The following is a 17,600-nucleotide window of genomic DNA, read 5'->3' as shown; positions in this document are numbered from 1 at the left end:
GGGATGATTAATGGGACAGGAAAGGAAAATCTGTTTTCAGTTTTTGGAATTTTTGTCTAATCTTTAATTTTTGGTGAGATATTGGATAATTTGAACATTTATTAAATTGAAACCATTTGAGAAGTTTAGAGGAAAATTCTGTTTGATTGAACTATTAACAACTGAAATGTCTGACTACACAGTGACGTCAGAAGCCAAAAAGGCTAAAAACCACTGGTTTCACCTTCATTTTAAAAGCTTGTTATATTATCCATTGGGTAAAACTAAAGCAGTCAAAAACATGTAGTAGAAAAGAAAGCACAATACTTCCCTTTGAAATGTAGGAGTGGAAGTACAAAGTATAGGTATAAATACAGTACTTCAGTGAATGTGGTTCATTCCCACCACTGTTAATGAAGACCTAGTAGCAGAACATTTGAAACATGGACGCTCTGCTGTAACCTTGGAAACAGCTTAAGTGGCTGCAGCTTTTTGTGTGACCACTAGATGGCCACAAGTTGCCATTATATCTCTTTTGACTTGATAGACTAATAAAAAGACCAACCAAACCAACCTTCAGTCTTCTCAGAAAGAAACAGACATTACAAAGTGAGTTTATATTAGTATTTATTTTAATTTTTACATTTCATTTCAAGTTAGTACCTACAAATCCCAACAGACTGTATGGTACCTGGATTTAGCAGCATCTTTTACAGTAAATGTATTCTACAGGACACCGGATGTATTTACAACTTACAATATTTACACATATACATTTTTCAGAAATCAGGCCACTTCTTTTTGTTGTACACAGCGTGGCTGCCTTTGACAAGACAGCTATAGGCCTAATTCAGTTAAATACAATGTTCTAGTTACTGCAAAAGGATACCATAAAGCTTTGCCAACATGAGTACAAAAAGTACTTACACAAAACTGCAGTGATAAAACCACACCAAAACTTTAAACATACTTTTCTAAGAACGTGCAAATTTTAAAAAAGGTCCATGAATGTCAACATATGCAGGTAGGTGTTTTAAACATCTGTTGGCCATGACAAAAATCTTTCTGGCAATAAACTTTACAGGACTTTACAGTACACAAAGCATAGTTGCATGACTGTCTCCAGTGTAAAAAAAAAGAAGTTAGTCAACAACTGGATCACAGACAATAAGTCTGTACACACTTTTACAAACAAATTCACAGTCTTCTTATCTAAATGATTGAAAGTACAATAGCACCTTTGAAATGCAAACCATGACCGTCACACATAAAGAGGAGCTGCCGAAGCAGATCGTTCTGGCTATGTTACAGTCAAAATGTTAAATAAATGCCAATCCCTACTTAAAATGATTGACAATCACAGTACAATGTTATTTGAGTCACAGATATTCAGTATGAATAGTATTTTACACTAAACTGTTTTTAATGATTTTATTTTTAAGAATTTTCCAAGCTTGTGCCACTAAATCTGTAACAACAGAACAGAACTATTCTTTCATCTAAATTTACCAGTTAGCATAGAAAACCGCAGAGAATACGCTCTCTTTGTCCCTGGTTTATCCACTTTATATCCAATGTAGGTTTAGTGCTTGTTTATGAAAAGTCTTCTTGTTATCGCAGAGTGCACGATGTATTGGACTAGGTCCATATCAAAGCTTATCAGTGTGGAGAATAAGCTGATCGGGTGAGCCAACTTGTAAAAAAGTGCAATCATGGAAAATCTTCCAGGAAGTATGCATAAAAAGCTCCATGTCTTTAGGATTTAGTAAGGAAACAAGAATTGGATCAGACCAAAAAACAGCCTATTTTTTTGCTTGCAATGAAAGCATTGATGAGGTTTTGGGTAAAATCATTGTCTCCCATTATCAGACAAGCAACCCACATTTTGGTTGATGACATAAAGATGTAGACACGCAACCAGGATCTGGCATCACACACTCATGCCTTGTGCACAAGTAGAGCAGTCTCTCTGATGACCACTGGGTGGTGCTATTAGATTGTGTGTTCATCATTTGCAGGATTTTTTTTTTTTAAAAGAAAAAGAAAAAAAAAGACCATTATCTCCCTCTGAATACCTTAACACATCGCCATGGCAGCAGTTAAGGTGACCTTAAACTCAGACAGCCGAGATGAACAGTCACAAAGTGGTGACCTTTGAGGTGTGTATGTGTGTGTGTGTGTGTGTGAGTGTATGTATATACACACACATACACACGTGTATCCAGACATGAGACTACGTACGTGTGTGAGAGAAACAGTGCGTAATATTCCATTTGTTCCTACACCATATTTCCCAGTTCTGTGGAGTCTGTCTGTGAATCCTGGTCAGAGTCCCTGTTTTCCAGATACAAAAGAAGAAAAACAGTGTGAAACTAAAGTGAATGCAGCAACACACACAAAGCCTGTATGCTCAATTCCCTAATGTCAACATTCCAATGCAACGTGACTCCCACCTTTTTAAAACAGTAACATCCCATCAATTCAAAGTCCTGAATAGGTCTTTAACACCTTAGGTCCATTTTTCAACTAGTCTGGACAGAGGAGCACTCAGCAATATCTATGCTTCTCAAGTTGCCTGACTTAATACTCTCTTTCACTTTGTGACCTTTAACCTGGTTGAGACAGGTGATATTAAACTGCTCAATGGGGGACTGGAATCTAAAGACCATCTAAGACAGAGAATAGTGGAGGCACTCAAATAAAACATTGGTGTTTTATGTGATCTTTTATACAGAGGGCTGGGATCTGAGAGAAGATACCCCTTCTTCCTTAATGTTGAAAAAGTCAAGAATACTGATGTCTGAATGCACCTGATCATCCCTTAATGAGATTGTTTTTAAACACCTGTATATTTGTATTTGTGTATGCATGAGTGTGTGTGTGCGTACACGTGTGTGGTCAAGCCAGTGTGTGGTCTGTGGAAGCCTCACCTTAGCTCTTGTAACACTTTGCGGTTTCCCTGCCTCCTCTTCTCATCGATGGGGTACGTTTTGAATATGATGAGGCCCAGGAAGATGAGGACCACAGGGGCAGGAGCCACCAGCATCTTCAGGGTGAAGTTCACCAAGTCCGGCTGAGTGCATGCACGGGTCACGTATCCGGCAAAACTGTGAGGAGGGAGAAAAAACGAGTGCGTGAGTAGGGGAAAAGAGTGGAGAATAAGAGGCAAGAGAGAGAAAGAAAAGAAAAGAAAAGAAAGGAGGGGCTACAAAGAGCCTTTGGGTTGAATGAGTAAGGATTTGCTTGTTGCATTGTGTAGGTCTGGGCCGGGTGCATAAGCACAGTCTTAAGCAGGAGGCTTAAGCTCTAGCAAGTGGGACAGAAACCACGCTGCAGGAAAGCTACGCACTCCACTACAGTCCAGTCCACTGGTCCCAATGAAGGCTAGGCACTCCACTATAGGAAAGCTAGGCAATACACTACAGGAAAGCTAGGCACTCTACTCCACTACAGTCCAGTCTGCTGGTCCCAATGAAAGCTAGGCACTCTACTCCACTACAGGAAAGCTAGGCACTCTACTCCACTACAGGAAAGCTAGGCACTCTACTCCACTACAGGAAAGCTAGGCACTCTACTCCACTACAGGAAAGCTAGGCACTCCACTACAGGAAAGCTAGGCACTCTACTCCTCTACAGTCCAGTCTGCTGGTCCCAATGAAAGCTAGGCACTCTACACTACAGGAAAGCTAGGCACTCTACTCCACTACAGTCCAGTCTGCTGGTCCCAATGAAGGACTAGCTAATATGACCTGAACAATTAAAAATCTGTATGCCAGTGACATCGCACACGAAACCCAAAGCTCTTTGTTTTACCAGAGCGCATACACTTCTGTGTGAGAGAGGCAGGCAGAGAGAGAGGGAGGGACAGAGGTACAGAGTGAGAGAGGAAAGAGGAGAGAGAGAATACTCACTCCAGGCTGAGGGTGGAGACACCCAATGACACTCCAGAGGCAAATTTGGTGAAGAAAACATAGAAAGAGTAGAAGATTGCTTCATGGCCTTGAGTATCTGGATTTTGCACTTTAAAGTCATCCACAACGTCTGGCAGCATTGACCTACATAAGACAGAAGAAAATTATACATCAATTATAAGTTAACAAGGACTTTTTCTGTAAGCAAAGTTGAAATGGCTAGATCAGAGGAAATTCAACGGGCATTTTTTGCAGAGAAAGATAATCGGATGGACTGACTAAATGAAGATCCTGAGCCGAGAAAAAGCTACAAGATGAACAGCTATGTCTCACCATGGGAGGAGGAAGGCAGCGGCAACGCTAATGCCAGATGCCACGGCAACCACATACGCCACGATGATGTTGGGCTCCAGGCAGATGACCATTATCATGAAGGGCACCGCCCACTGTCAGAGAAGAAGAGGTGTTAGCACACCCATGCAAGCTTAAAAACACACATGAACAACAGCTCAAATATACACACACACACACACACATTCACACCCATGCAAGCTTAAAAACACACATGAACAACAGCTCAAATACACACACACTTACACATGCAAGCTTAAAAACAAACATGAACAGCTTAAACAGACACACACACACACACACACACACACACACACACACACACACACTGTGTTTAAGTACAGAATATATGTGTATGTAGACTAGAACCAGACATACATTAATGTAGGTCATTTAAAAAGATGTATTGCTCATTACATACACAGGAATTGTCTACACAGGAATAATAAATATTTATTTTCCATTTCACGCACACACGTAGATTCAACACACAAACACACACACACAGTGACTAATTTATCATGTAGCTACCGTGATGCCAAAGTAGACGGCAGTCTTCTTCCCAAAGCGCGAGAGGAACCACTGCCAGAATGGAATGGAAATGGTGCCAGAAAGCTAAGGATGAAAAAAAGAAACAAGAATTCATGAGAAACAAGAATTCATGAGAAACAAGAATACATGAGAAACGTGAATCACCCCAACAAACCCAGCCCACCCAAACACACGCACCAGGGGGTTTCCACAAAACCCCCATAGGACACGCTACCACTAACAACCAAGGGTCATTTCCCTATTTGGAGGCCCATCAGCTGATGTGTGGTGGGGGCTAGCATGTGTTTAGTGTTGTGAGTCTGGTGGGGGCTAGCACGTGTTTAGTGTTGTGAGTCTGGGTCCTTTTGCAACAAGGACCCTCGTCACGGAAACCCTGTTGTTCTGACGTATGTTCTGAACTCTATGGAATGATCACCAGCCTCTTTCTAGTTGTCCTGCCGTAGATCAAAACTGAAAAATGGCACACTGACAAGTCTCATGCTGTAAGGTCACCATGCTTTATCCCGTTCAATATAGGAGTGAACAAAGCTGTGGTTTATTACAGCCCGTCAAAGAAGAAGAAGAAGAAAAAAAAAAAACAAGAAATGGCCAACCACATATTCAGGAAAGCAATCTAAACATTGGCATGACAGGGCAGGAAAGGCAAAGGTTACTGTAGAGATACCCAAGAAATTGTTCTTTTCACCAGAGGATACAAATGGCTGCTGTGACACAAAGGCTTCTGTGTTTCTCCCTCTTGCACTGTTGCCTGCTTACTTGGAGAGTGCCCGTGTTTATGAGAGTGGGACTGTTTCCCACATGCCACTAGAATGTGTCCCCTCAACCCTAAAATCTCTCGTTTAATTTCCATGGCGACAAGTCACCTTGCCTCAAACTAGCACCGAAGTGCTGCCAACAGCCCTCGACCGTCCCTGGTCACCCCGAGGGGCACAGAGGTTCTCTTCCCAGGCAGGCGTCCATTTACATTTACATTTAGTCATTTAGCAGACGCTTTTATCCAAAGCGACTTACATATGTGCGACTTACAATGTATACACATTTTACATTTTTACACTGATGGCACACTGCACATCAGGAGCAATTAGGGGTTCAGTGTCTTGCTCAAGGACGCTTCGACAGGGAATCGAACTAGCAACCTTCTGATTACTAACCGACTTCTTTACCTCCTGTACCACTGTCGCCCCCCTTGTCCAGAATCAGTGTTAAGTGCTTCCTACTGTAGCGTTCTTTGTCTTTAAGACAAAAGGACACTGATCCAGAGAATCTTCCTCCCAAACCCTGGCTACTTGAGCTGACTGACTTCAACAAACCTGTCTTTTAACTTCAACAACTGCAGTGCACAGCTTGAATACCAAGTAACCTTATAACTGGAGGGAGTGAACCCCCCCACCCCAAGTGTCAAGTTAGGATCTCTTACCATAATGGCCAGCAGAACATTCTGGAAATCATTCCGCAGTCCAAGAGTGTAGGTGCAGAACAGGGCAAGGTTTCCTTCCAAGAGCTACAAAAGGTAAAACAAACAAACAAACAACGTACAATCGTTTCCAGTATCCAAAAACATAAAACAATCAAACACAGTTCCGCCACAATGCACGTTGACATTTCGAGAGAACCAGCTTATCTTCAATGAAAGCAATGCAAACATATTATTTTGCCTTTTAAAGAGTGCGGTTTACAGTATATATCTGATGACACAACTATGAGCCACTTACCATAAAGGCCAGTGAGGTGAACAAGAAGCCCATGACCAGCTTGATGTAGGGACCAAAGCTAATCACCAGACGCATCCCTTCAAAGAATGACAGGCGGCGATCCGCCTTCAGACGTCCACTCTCTGGAAAAGAAGGAGAGAGAAAAAAAAAAGGTAAAGCAAGCAATATGTGAAGCTACGAATCTGGGAAATATTGATAGCAAATGGTAATTCCAATTTGTAAAGGAAACAGAAAAACACACAAGCACATTCTGTCAAACAAATATATGTTGATGCAATTTAGGGAGAAAAAAAAAAACATTCCTGCTATGGAAAGGAGCGCAATACAACCAACACAAAACTAAGTGCACATCCACATTTAGTTGCAGCAAAGAGTCAATGTCCAGCAATCAGCGCCTCTCTGCTCTTTCACGGCTCTTTAACTGAATGACTACTTCACTCACCTTCTTGTTCTTTGACACCCACGAAGAGCACGATGGCGCAGAGCACGTAGACGATGCAGATTACTCCCGATGCGATCATGTACGCTTGTTTCTGAGGAAAGGAACGCAAAACGGGGGAAAACAGGAAGCAAATTAGGAAGAACCGCAGGGATCGTTCACCAGGTGAGCAGCAGATAGGTGGGTGGACAAACTCCTCTATGCTCCGTCTCCTCACTCACCGTGTCATTCAGAGAGATGCCCGATACGTTGACCTCTAACCCCAGCTGAGTGGAGTTCAGGTCCGACAGGGTGTCCAGTTCACTTCGGAGGCAGGGGGCGATCGCCCCACCCACTATCTGGCCTTGGATGGCAGTGCCAAGCACTGTGCCCAACACCTCAACCGTCATCCCTGTGGCATGAGAGAAGCACAGGAGCGAGAGAGCAATGAGGGTGACAATACAACTCTGAGGTACATGCCACAAATACGGATTAAGCATGTTTCCCCATGATAGGACATGTAATGGTAAAGAATGCCTTCTTTGAGGGGCAGTTGAAAAGGACAATTTCAAAGACGGCACTGTAGCCCTAGCTAAATATAATTCGTTATTTTGGTACAAGCAGCCAACATCAGCCATTTGCACCTAAGTAAAGAAATTGCTTACATGAACTGTTCTTCTGCACCATTTCAGTCCACTTAAAGTGGTAGGTACTACCAGAAGTAGACCATATTTGCTAAGACTAAATACCAGATTACCCTATTTGCACTATTTTGTAATGTATTATAATCAAGGACTGCACCTTTAAGAAATGTAAGTAACACTGTTGGCATTTTAAAAGGCTGGGTCATGTTGAAATTAGTTTCTCCCCTCAACAACTGTGACAGGACTCACTGTAGGCCGTAGCGGAGTCTCGCTCTTTCTGGTCTGAGCTGATGAACATGGTGAGTGCCGAGTATGGCACATGGAAACACTGTGAAAATAAAAATAAACATTCATTAATAAAAAAAAAGAACACAAGGCCCACACAACTCAGTGTGTGTGACTCTTAGGTTGTGTATGTGTGTGTGACGGTGATAGCCAGAGGAAAAAGGTGAGACACAGAGTGTGTGTGTGTGTGTGTGTGACGGTGATAGCCAGAGGAAAAAGGTGAGACACAGTGTGTGTGTGTGTGACGGTGATAGCCAGAGGAAAAAGGTGAGACACAGAGTGTGTGTGTGTGTGTGTGTGTGTGTGTGTGTGTGTGACGGTGATAGCCAGAGGAAAAAGGTGAGACACAGTGTGTGTGTGTGTGTGACGGTGATAGCCAGAGGAAAAAGGTGAGACACAGAGTGTGTGTGTGTGTGTGTGTGTGTGTGTGTGTGACGGTGATAGCTAGAGGAAAAAGGTGAGACACAGTGTGTGTGTGTGTGACGGTGATAGCCAGAGGAAAAAGGTGAGACACAGTGTGTGTGTGTGTGTGACGGTGATAGCCAGAGGAAAAAGGTGAGACACAGAGTGTGTGTGTGTGTGTGTGTGTGTGTGTGTGTGACGGTGATAGCTAGAGGAAAAAGGTGAGACAAAGACGAGACCCACCGTCTGAAGGGACTGGAAGAGGCAGTAGAACACCAGGTACCAGATCACCTTCCCCTCCTCCACCGGCGGAACAAACCAGATCATGAAGTAAGTCATCACCGCAAACGGAGTGGAGATGAGGATCCTGAAACACAGGCATGAAAAACAACGGTGAGGACAAGCGTGAACTTGTCACATAACCTCTTTCCAACAGACGTAAACTTGTTTTTTTAATAACCTGGCATAGATATGAAATGCCAATCAATTCAGGTTTCAGAGGAAACCGTGTGAATCTGTTATTCAAACACGGGAGTGGTCTCAAACTAAAACACAAAAGGTTACAGGAACCCAAAACCAGGTGAAAAACAGAGGATCTCATGATCGCACTCTGTACCTGATCAAAGAAAAGAAACTGAGGCTGAGAAATTCATCAGCGCTGCCAAAACACCATGGCACCAGGAAGACATGGAAAGGACAAGCAGTCCATGTTCATCATCACTGGACAAAGGTTCTCTCTCACGGTTGGATAAGGAAACCTGAGAGAACAGGTCTGCGTTCACACGAGCATCGCTTTTCCCTCTGTGCAGTCAGGCCACAGTGAAGTCGTCCCCCCCACCACCCCACCCCCCTGTGGAAGCCTTTGCTTGCTTTGGAAAGAAGTCCGCTGGGATTAACGTGGACGAAAACAAAAGTGCAAGCGCTTTAACCTCAGCACCAAAGCAGAGGTGCAGGGAGCCGGCAAACAGCGCCTCGGTGTTCACGGCTTCAACAGCGATTGCGAGCAAGTGTTGCGCAACTCAAAGCCGGTCTACACATTGTTTGCCTCTTTTGCTAACCTCTGCCAGACCTTGCTACCGCAGGAGTCCCCATTCCCTGGAAAGCACGTGGTGCAGATGGAAAATATTTGGTCCACACAGATGCCTTTCCATTGCCCTATAGAGATGGCCATCTTAAGCATTCCAAATAAGTATTGCCAACAGTGGCCTTAGCGTGGGCAGACATGTGACAGTGGATAAAGAACAGTGTTTCTGAAAAAGATAAATACAAAAAACTGTTTTTTAAAGTCAGAACAGCCACTCAAAAAGGTTGAGATGACACAGGTGTGACATGGACTACCTGTACAACTTTGGGGCATGTGACCAGGACGTGAATGCAAGGTCATACACAAATCAAACGAACCCCCCTCACACACACACACACACACACACACACACACACACTCACGTGAGATATAAGAATACAAACTTCTGTACTGTGGAACCTCCAAGCATAAACACAGATATGCTCTCACATATGAGATCACAGCACCCTTGGCCATATTCATTTGTACAGTGTGTGAACAGCTATCCATGTACAAAACAGAAGAACGCGAAGAAACATGCTACAATCTATACAACAATAACCTCAACCTGGACACACACACACACACACATACACCACTGACATATTCCAAAACAGCTTCCTATATTTATTTTGGAAACAGTCAGCTGATACCCGTGAGGTGGAATTTCAGGTGGGGTGGGGGCGGTGGGGGGTGTTGGACTGAAAAAGATAAGATGGGACCATTTTCATGTGTCAGATAGCTCACTATCAACTTGATTAATATCACCATATGAAAAAGTACAGGGACATTTAATACAATTATTTTTTAATATTTTGTTTTATTGAGTGATATTACTACATTAAAGGCAAGTATGGGAAAAAAGCTAATATATGGCTGAAAAAAAAACATCAATATTGTATGAATATATTGTGCATATCAGGGGAATATCTTTGATTAATCTAACATTAATTATTTTTTTAAGAATGAATTAATATGAACAATCAAAACACCTAAATCATTAATATATTATATAGCAGCGTTTTAAGGTAATAGCCAAGGTTAATGAGGCATTAACACCCAAACTAAAGAAAAAAATGATCTCAAGTCACAATGACAACAATGAACTCACTGACACAGCCAAGAATATGCCCTTCACTTAACCGATAGTAACCTCAAGTCATTTCGGTCGACCCCCGCTCCAACTGTCATTCTTTGAAGCCACTAATTCCTTTTGCAACCCTGATTGGCTGAATTTTGTGGTGTGGTGTGGGCTTAACCAATCAGAGAGGACCCCTCCCCCGCCTTCGGTTTCCCTTCCGCTCTCTACACAGCACATGCTTCTGTTGAGACTCAGGCAAAAAAAATCATAAGAGCTCCCCGGCATTTCATGAAAATTGATTCTGTACGCATCAATTTCAACCATGTTTCCTTCCTCCATGCTATATACTTTAATTATTTCTTGTCATGTGTTCATAAATGCCTCTTGGGGACCATATGTTAAAGAAATTCCCCTCTGATTGGCATTGGGGACCATATGTTAAAGAAATTCCCCTCGGATTCTTCCCTTTTAGTCGTACTGAAACTAGTCTCATGTAGCTCTCCCGACAGCCAGTTAGAGCTACTCACAAAAACAATGCTTAAGGACTGGTACTGTGAGGGTGTCGACAGTGATCATATAAGAGAGTGTAAATATGGATGTGCTTGAACAGTACTGTGAAGCTCAGCATGTTCTCATCAGTGGGGCTCAGTTCATGCTGACATATCCAGCAGCTGGCCGACTCAAAATAGTGACGTGACCACAGCACATCAATCTAGGAGCTGGCCCAAGTTTTCCTCAATGTTCCAATCTCAAGTTTGATTTCATGATCTGCTGTACCGGCTGCTCTGTGCTCAGCTCTCGTCAGCTCTTATATGCATAGTTAGACTTTGGCTGAGCACACAGTTGATCTCATACAACTGGAATTATGTTGATTTGAATTCATATTTAAATCAAATTCATCACCCACTGTTGGGACATCATTATATTTATAGTTTATTGACCTTCCAGCATTATGGTTAATAATTCAACAATTATTTTGCAGTTACAATAAAAATATCAATACTAAAGTAGACTAATATATTTAATTATCTGAACTCAAATCTAATATCTCATATCTGCTGAATTGGTCCTACAAGCGGGATGAGTGCTTCTTTCCGATCCTGTCATTAGGAGTCTAAGCGAACGCTGCAGTCATTGAGACAGGACAGGAAACGAACGCTGCAATCATTGTGACAGGATAGGAAACGAACGCTGCGATCATTGTGACAGGATAGGAAACGAACGCTGCGATCATCGTGACGGGACAGGAAACGAACGCTGGGATCATTGTGACGTGACAGGAAAGCGCATCAGTGCTTTCTCTACGTGCAGATGTTTAGCCAGATACTGTAGTTACCCATACCGGTTGATTGGAAATCTCTGGTGCTTGCGTCAATGCACACTACTACTGCGATGAGGGCATTGAACGCTACGTGAATCCCTCGGTCAGATACTAGAAGATCTGAGTACGAGTGTTTTAGGCCTGCACTGTGCTGAGGGCATCGAATTCCAGGGTAACCCATGAGGAAGTGTATACTGGTTTGCGTTTTGGAAGTTTTTTGATGGCAGGGCATAGAAAGCTAAGTGGCTCCTCCCTGGGAGGAAATTTCAGCTGGCCCTTCCATTAGATTGGAGTGAACAAGCATTAAGAACCAGGGCTAATATTAATATTAATATTTTACTTAAGAGTCGCAGCCGCTTCTATTGGTTTTTATTCTTTGTTCTTTATTATTAGGACCACAGCTAGTCAACCTTGTGATTTGGGACAAAACTGGCAATACTGGTGAATGCTCGATACTTCTTACATTGTCAGCATCACAACACACATTTGTTGCAAAGGAGGTCAGGCTGGAAGGTTTGACATTCAGTAGATGCCTATCTGCCCATTTTCCTGTCACAGTAGGAAGCGGTGGCATTTACCTCATGCCACAATGGCTGACATTGCTGAACACTAAAACTGACACTTGATTACTGCTTGATTACTGCGCATCAGTGGTATACAGTACTTATCATACTTCTCAAACAATACATTTCCACGTTAGTCATTCTTCTAAGCACTCTAGCCAACATCCTCCCTTGTGAGGAATGCACCTAAAAAAACAACAACAGCGGCAAAAAACAATGGCCATGCTCTCTACATCAGGCAGAAACTTCCTGTGCCGACTGTCTGAACATTCTAAATTCCAATAACCATGACAATGCGGATGTTACACACAACGGAAGTTAGTCAAGCCAGTCGATTCACCTTTGATGCTTGTGGGAAGTGACATCCACCCCCATTCAAAAGTACAAATGCAAACTAGAACACAAAATTATAAGTCAGTATAGTGTGTCACCACCTGTGACAAGAGCCATGCCCACAACTTTCCCTTCCCTAGTTTGACTCCCCACGCGCTCTCAGTTTCTCTCGTACTGAATCAGCGTGGGAATTTCTTTCATTGTTAGCGTCCTTTTTTTCCAGTTTTATATTCAGTAATGAAAGGGATACGTACCAGGGCATCATTCGTCCGAACCGAGTCCATTCGCTCCGGCTCACCAGGAAGCCGACAACTGGGTCTGTAACAGCGTCCCATGCCCGGCCCACAAACAGAATGATGGAGGCCCAAAATGGGTCCAGCTTGAAGGAGAGAGAGAGGGGGGGGAGGGGTAAACATTCTTAAATGTTGAACCAATTTCAAATTCAGGTGCATGCAGGGCTTTCAAAACAGATAAAGAAGCAGAAATCTTCAACTAACTCCGGTCCTAACCCTCTTTGTTAACATCCTTCTCAAGTTAATTCAATTAAAACATGACACGCTAATCCCCCTCCACCCCCCCCCCCGCCCCTACACACACACACACACACACACAGTGCCCTGCTGACTGTCCTGATGTTGAGATCCCTGTGGTCCCACTAATAGCGTAACAATGTTGCGCAGTAGGCGTCCAATAACTGAGGCTCTTGACATATGTCTGACACCATGAATCACGTTGTATGTTTGTTTGAGTCCTTGAGACATGTTCACTGTATGCAACCAGCTGGTGAAGGACAGTGATGAGAGTTATGTTGCCACAGTGTTCAGTCCATCATGAAATACTTTGTAATGTTTTTTTATTTTGTATTTCTCCATCAGGACATTGCTTACAAAGAAACTTTGTTCCTGACCTAAGACAAAGAATTACTTGATTTCAGATTCAGATTTTCAAAGTGCTGTCCAGCCAAACCTTTGTACATCACATTCAGCTTTGAAAAGGCATATGGCACCATGAACAATGACCTCTGTCTCAAGGCTCAAGACAGACACCAAGGCCTAAAACCTGAGAGCGAGCACACAATAACAACGGCGTGGGAAATAACATTGAAATGAGCACATGTTCCACAGAGCTCTCTCTCTCTCAGTCTAGGCCTCTGCGAGGAGGAAACTCACCTGTGCCACGTCCAACAGGTAGATCTGCAGGAAGAAGCCGAGGGCGCTGCCCGTGATCTGATAGGGGGCACCCCCGATGGCATAGCAGATCTTGTTGCAGATTGACAAATGGTCCCTTCTCTGCTCCCTCTGCAAAACACAGACACAATAAAGAGCCAAAAGGATTACACCCTGTCAGCATTCAGGCCATCCACAGGGAGAGAGCGAACTTGGCTGCGGTGACAACAGAGTCCGATATCCCATTCACTGAGCTTCTACAAGGCTTAGACCACCAGGTTATGAACTGCATCCTGGGGAAGCTACTTAAGAGGGGAGTAGAAGTGATTGTGCATCCAAAACACATAGGGCGGGTACCTGGATCTGTAAATTCTACACATTTTATTGCTCCCATTATTTAAGTATATTTACTGTGATGGGAGCCATTTTACTGTACAGATTTCCCCATTTTCTTATGAAATGCAATTTATAAATCAAACACCTAATATTTGGTGAATCTGGTTCTTTCCCAATTAAATGCATTTACCTCTTTATGTATTGGATTGAAATTCATTTATTTTTGTCATAGTTTTTGGGGGATGATAATGGTTTATCCTCCTTGTCCATAAGGGTCTAAAACCCCGGCCTCATGGGACATTCCTCGGTCAGCAGCTGAGATGCCTGGACACCCACCCCCTCTCCAAATCTCCAAATCTGTACAGTCAGTCCAACATTCCTTCCAAAAGAGTTAGAAACTGTAACAATTGGGGACCACAGGGAGAATGGCCACCGTGAGAAAGTCAAACACGCCTATCTTCATGTCCACCCTGGAGATCCCCCTGCAGTGGTGCGATCTCAATGTCTGATGTCACACAGTGGTGTGAGGGCAATGGTGGGGGGTGGGGGGGGGGGGGGGTTCACTCTAGGTCATGTGGCGCACAGCATGGTCAGCTTCAAGGGCTCCCCATTGGCTCAGAGCATGGCATGTTGGATCAGCATGAAATTCCATCCACTGGGCCAAGGGTGCGAGATATGGTCAGCCCAGAGTCAGGTGGCCGCACACTCTCTGGCGTCGGCCAATGGACACAAGAATGTGCTCTGCTTTCAGCCAATTAAGAAATGCTTGCTGATCTTAATCCAAAAGATATGCCAGTAGTCTGGCGCCGGAGCCAATCCGCCTTGAGTTGAGAGTGTGAACCTACTATGCTACAAGCCTCTCATTCAAAAGCTGACTGTAGGGCTTAGTCAACTACATGAGAAGCCTTGCTTTATTGCTGAGTCATGCACATTGGCCATTGGTCAATTAAAAGGGGGTATATGTCCACTGCATTTACTGCAAATACACATATAGAGAGACCTCTGGGACGCTAAATACCTAATGTTGATATAACACCCCTCACAAAGGCTGTGAACAAACTGTCAACAGAGAATCTCACTACACTGCCACTGGTATCTTTAAGAGGTCCTCTGGGACTAGACCAACTATTTGCACAAGGCAGATACACTATATGCAATTCAACTTATCTGAATGGAGTCCAAATCGGTCATATCAACAGCATATTATATTATTTCCTGGGTGACAAAGACCATTAATAAAATTTGATGTCTGAATTCTTAAATTATAGCTCATTTATAAAAGCTGACATGCATAACAATGTACCCATTACAGTTGAAATGTGCTTTTAAATAGCAACGCCTACTTGGACCGTTTCAATTAACATACCTTGTGTTTTAGAGTATGATGCTTTACTTATGGTCATATATGATTCCTGTGGTCACTAAAGTGCAATTTTGGTTCATATGAGCGTTCCCTAAATAAGAGGCTTCATTTAGACGGCCTGGAAAGTCATGATGCAGCGTTTAGCGCTATAAAGTGATCATGCTTTGCACTCTGTACTCTCAATAACAATAAAGTTTATTCTACTCTAATGAAAAGAAGAAGAAAAAGATACCACCACTAGTCTGCCACACCTACGTCGCATTGACACACAGGAAACACCGTTTTCCAAACATGTTAAAAAAATATTGCAGTCCTTGACACTTGCAACACAACGTGCACGAACCATAGTAAGGAAAAAATGAATCTTTGAATTGTGAGACTTTCAAAGGGGAAGCAAAACGACTATACACGTGCATGTCTAGGCTAGCTATTAAACTCCCACCGACTTGACTGGACATGGTTTTGTTGTCATTCATAAACTATGCTCAATAGATTGCAGGTGTAACATAGGCCTGTTGTATAATCCAAACAAAGAGATTTAAAAAAAATAAAAACCTGTCGCTTTAAAACCGGCATGTAGTGTCTGTACAGCTGATGCAGGCGATGGAGAACCGGATGAATGGATGTAAAGAAATTAGCATTTTAACCGCCATTGTATTAGGTTGTCTCCCTTATCTCATTTGGATTCCAGTACTGAACCATGTACCAAATATGTTTAAATGAAAACTAAGAATATAAATATGAATTTAAAGCAGATTTGCTACACACACGCTTGCACAAGGTCTTCCCAACGAGGAACGTGGTGCCTTTACCAGTCAAATTAGAGCCTAGGCAACATCTAATTTCATGAAAGCATTCAGCTTCATCAAATCCACACCCAGCATTAAGACAGACAGGTCTAATCATTCCAACACTTGTTGTTTCGCTTCATATGACAAAAATGTCATGTCCCAAATTTTACCAATACAATCGTCTTACCTTTTGATCTTTGAATTCATCTTGCCCTGGTTTCGCCGGTAATAAACTTGTGGCTGAATACTGCTCACCACCCTCCCCTCGAGCCATGTTATCTTCAAAATTTGAGTAGTTTAACTCGTTTGATTATTAATGTATTACAAATTGTAGTTCATATATTAGCTTGTGCTGTTAGTCAAGACAGATTGCCCACACGCAGGTCAGAACCGTCCGTTGATCATTCCTCACCGGTACTCATTTCAAACGTGGCTCTCTGGGCTGTCATGATGCTGACTACTCTGCAAGAGACTCCGCCCCAGTCTCAGGCGAGCGAGCGAGTGCACACCCACGCACGCACGCGCGCACGCACACATACACACACACACACATTCATTCACACACACACACACACACGCACACGCACACACACGCACACTCACGCGCGCTGCCGGTGATGCATACACACAACATACATTATGAGACTACCACGTGTACCTAGATGGTTGTGCCAAGATAAATATAAATATATTCCAGGTAGGCTACCCATAATAACAAATGTCACATTTGTTTTCACATAACCTACAGTCTTTGCATGCGTGCATGCTGCTTGCATGCTGTTTATTCAGTTTATATGTATTGTATATGTAATTGTAAAGGCAAAACTAAACATGTTTTTGCATATTCTAATGCACTCTGTGCATCTTGATTTAATTTGTCAGGTGATTTATTTTAATCATTTACTAAACAATAAAAATGAATAGAGATGACATTTCAAAATGTAGCTTTGAATCTATATCTGAGTGATTATCTAATTTTAAGAACACTACCTATACATCTTTATGTGTTATATTTTAATGTATTATCCTAATTTATGTCTCTGAAAAAGAACGTGGAGCCGCAAAGATACACACAGCAACCTCCTTTTAGAATAAGATACAGCGGGACAGAAGGTCCTGCAATCAGATACACACACCCTTCCCCCTCCCTCCCCCCATCAGAGACACATACACACTATGAACGTCACTAACACGCTCCCCACCCCTCCAGTCTCCATATCAGTTGGCAGTTGGCTGTGTGTTTTAAGTTATATATATATCTTCACTCTTAGTATAGCAACAACATTGTTCCATGAGGTATGGTTTGTCTCAGGTGGAAAACATGCTTAA

The 17,600-nt window shown here is 42.8% G+C and overlaps 1 protein-coding gene across 1 annotated transcript; it reads right to left on the bottom strand.

Moving 5' to 3' along the window:
* Positions 1–593: 593 nt before the first annotated feature.
* LOC105897996 (sodium-dependent lysophosphatidylcholine symporter 1-B) lies at positions 594–16,726 on the bottom strand. Its single transcript, XM_012824995.3, has 14 exons — positions 16,459–16,726; positions 13,785–13,913; positions 12,870–12,994; positions 8,498–8,621; positions 7,817–7,895; positions 7,166–7,335; positions 6,948–7,038; positions 6,506–6,627; positions 6,211–6,294; positions 4,773–4,856; positions 4,224–4,336; positions 3,891–4,034; positions 2,910–3,086; positions 594–2,313 (listed from the first exon to the last, which is right to left on the bottom strand). The coding sequence occupies exons 1-14, from the start codon at positions 16,543–16,545 to the stop codon at positions 2,259–2,261; spliced, it is 1,584 nt and encodes a 527-aa protein (XP_012680449.2). The 5' UTR covers positions 16,546–16,726; the 3' UTR covers positions 594–2,258.
* Between the last annotated feature and the right edge of the window lie 874 nt (positions 16,727–17,600).

This window comes from Clupea harengus, chromosome 14 (genome assembly GCF_900700415.2).
Source record: "Clupea harengus chromosome 14, Ch_v2.0.2, whole genome shotgun sequence".
Lineage (NCBI taxonomy): Eukaryota > Metazoa > Chordata > Actinopteri > Clupeiformes > Clupeidae > Clupea > Clupea harengus.
Note: the sequence above shows the minus strand (reverse complement) of the source record. Positions and strands in the feature narration are given on the sequence as shown.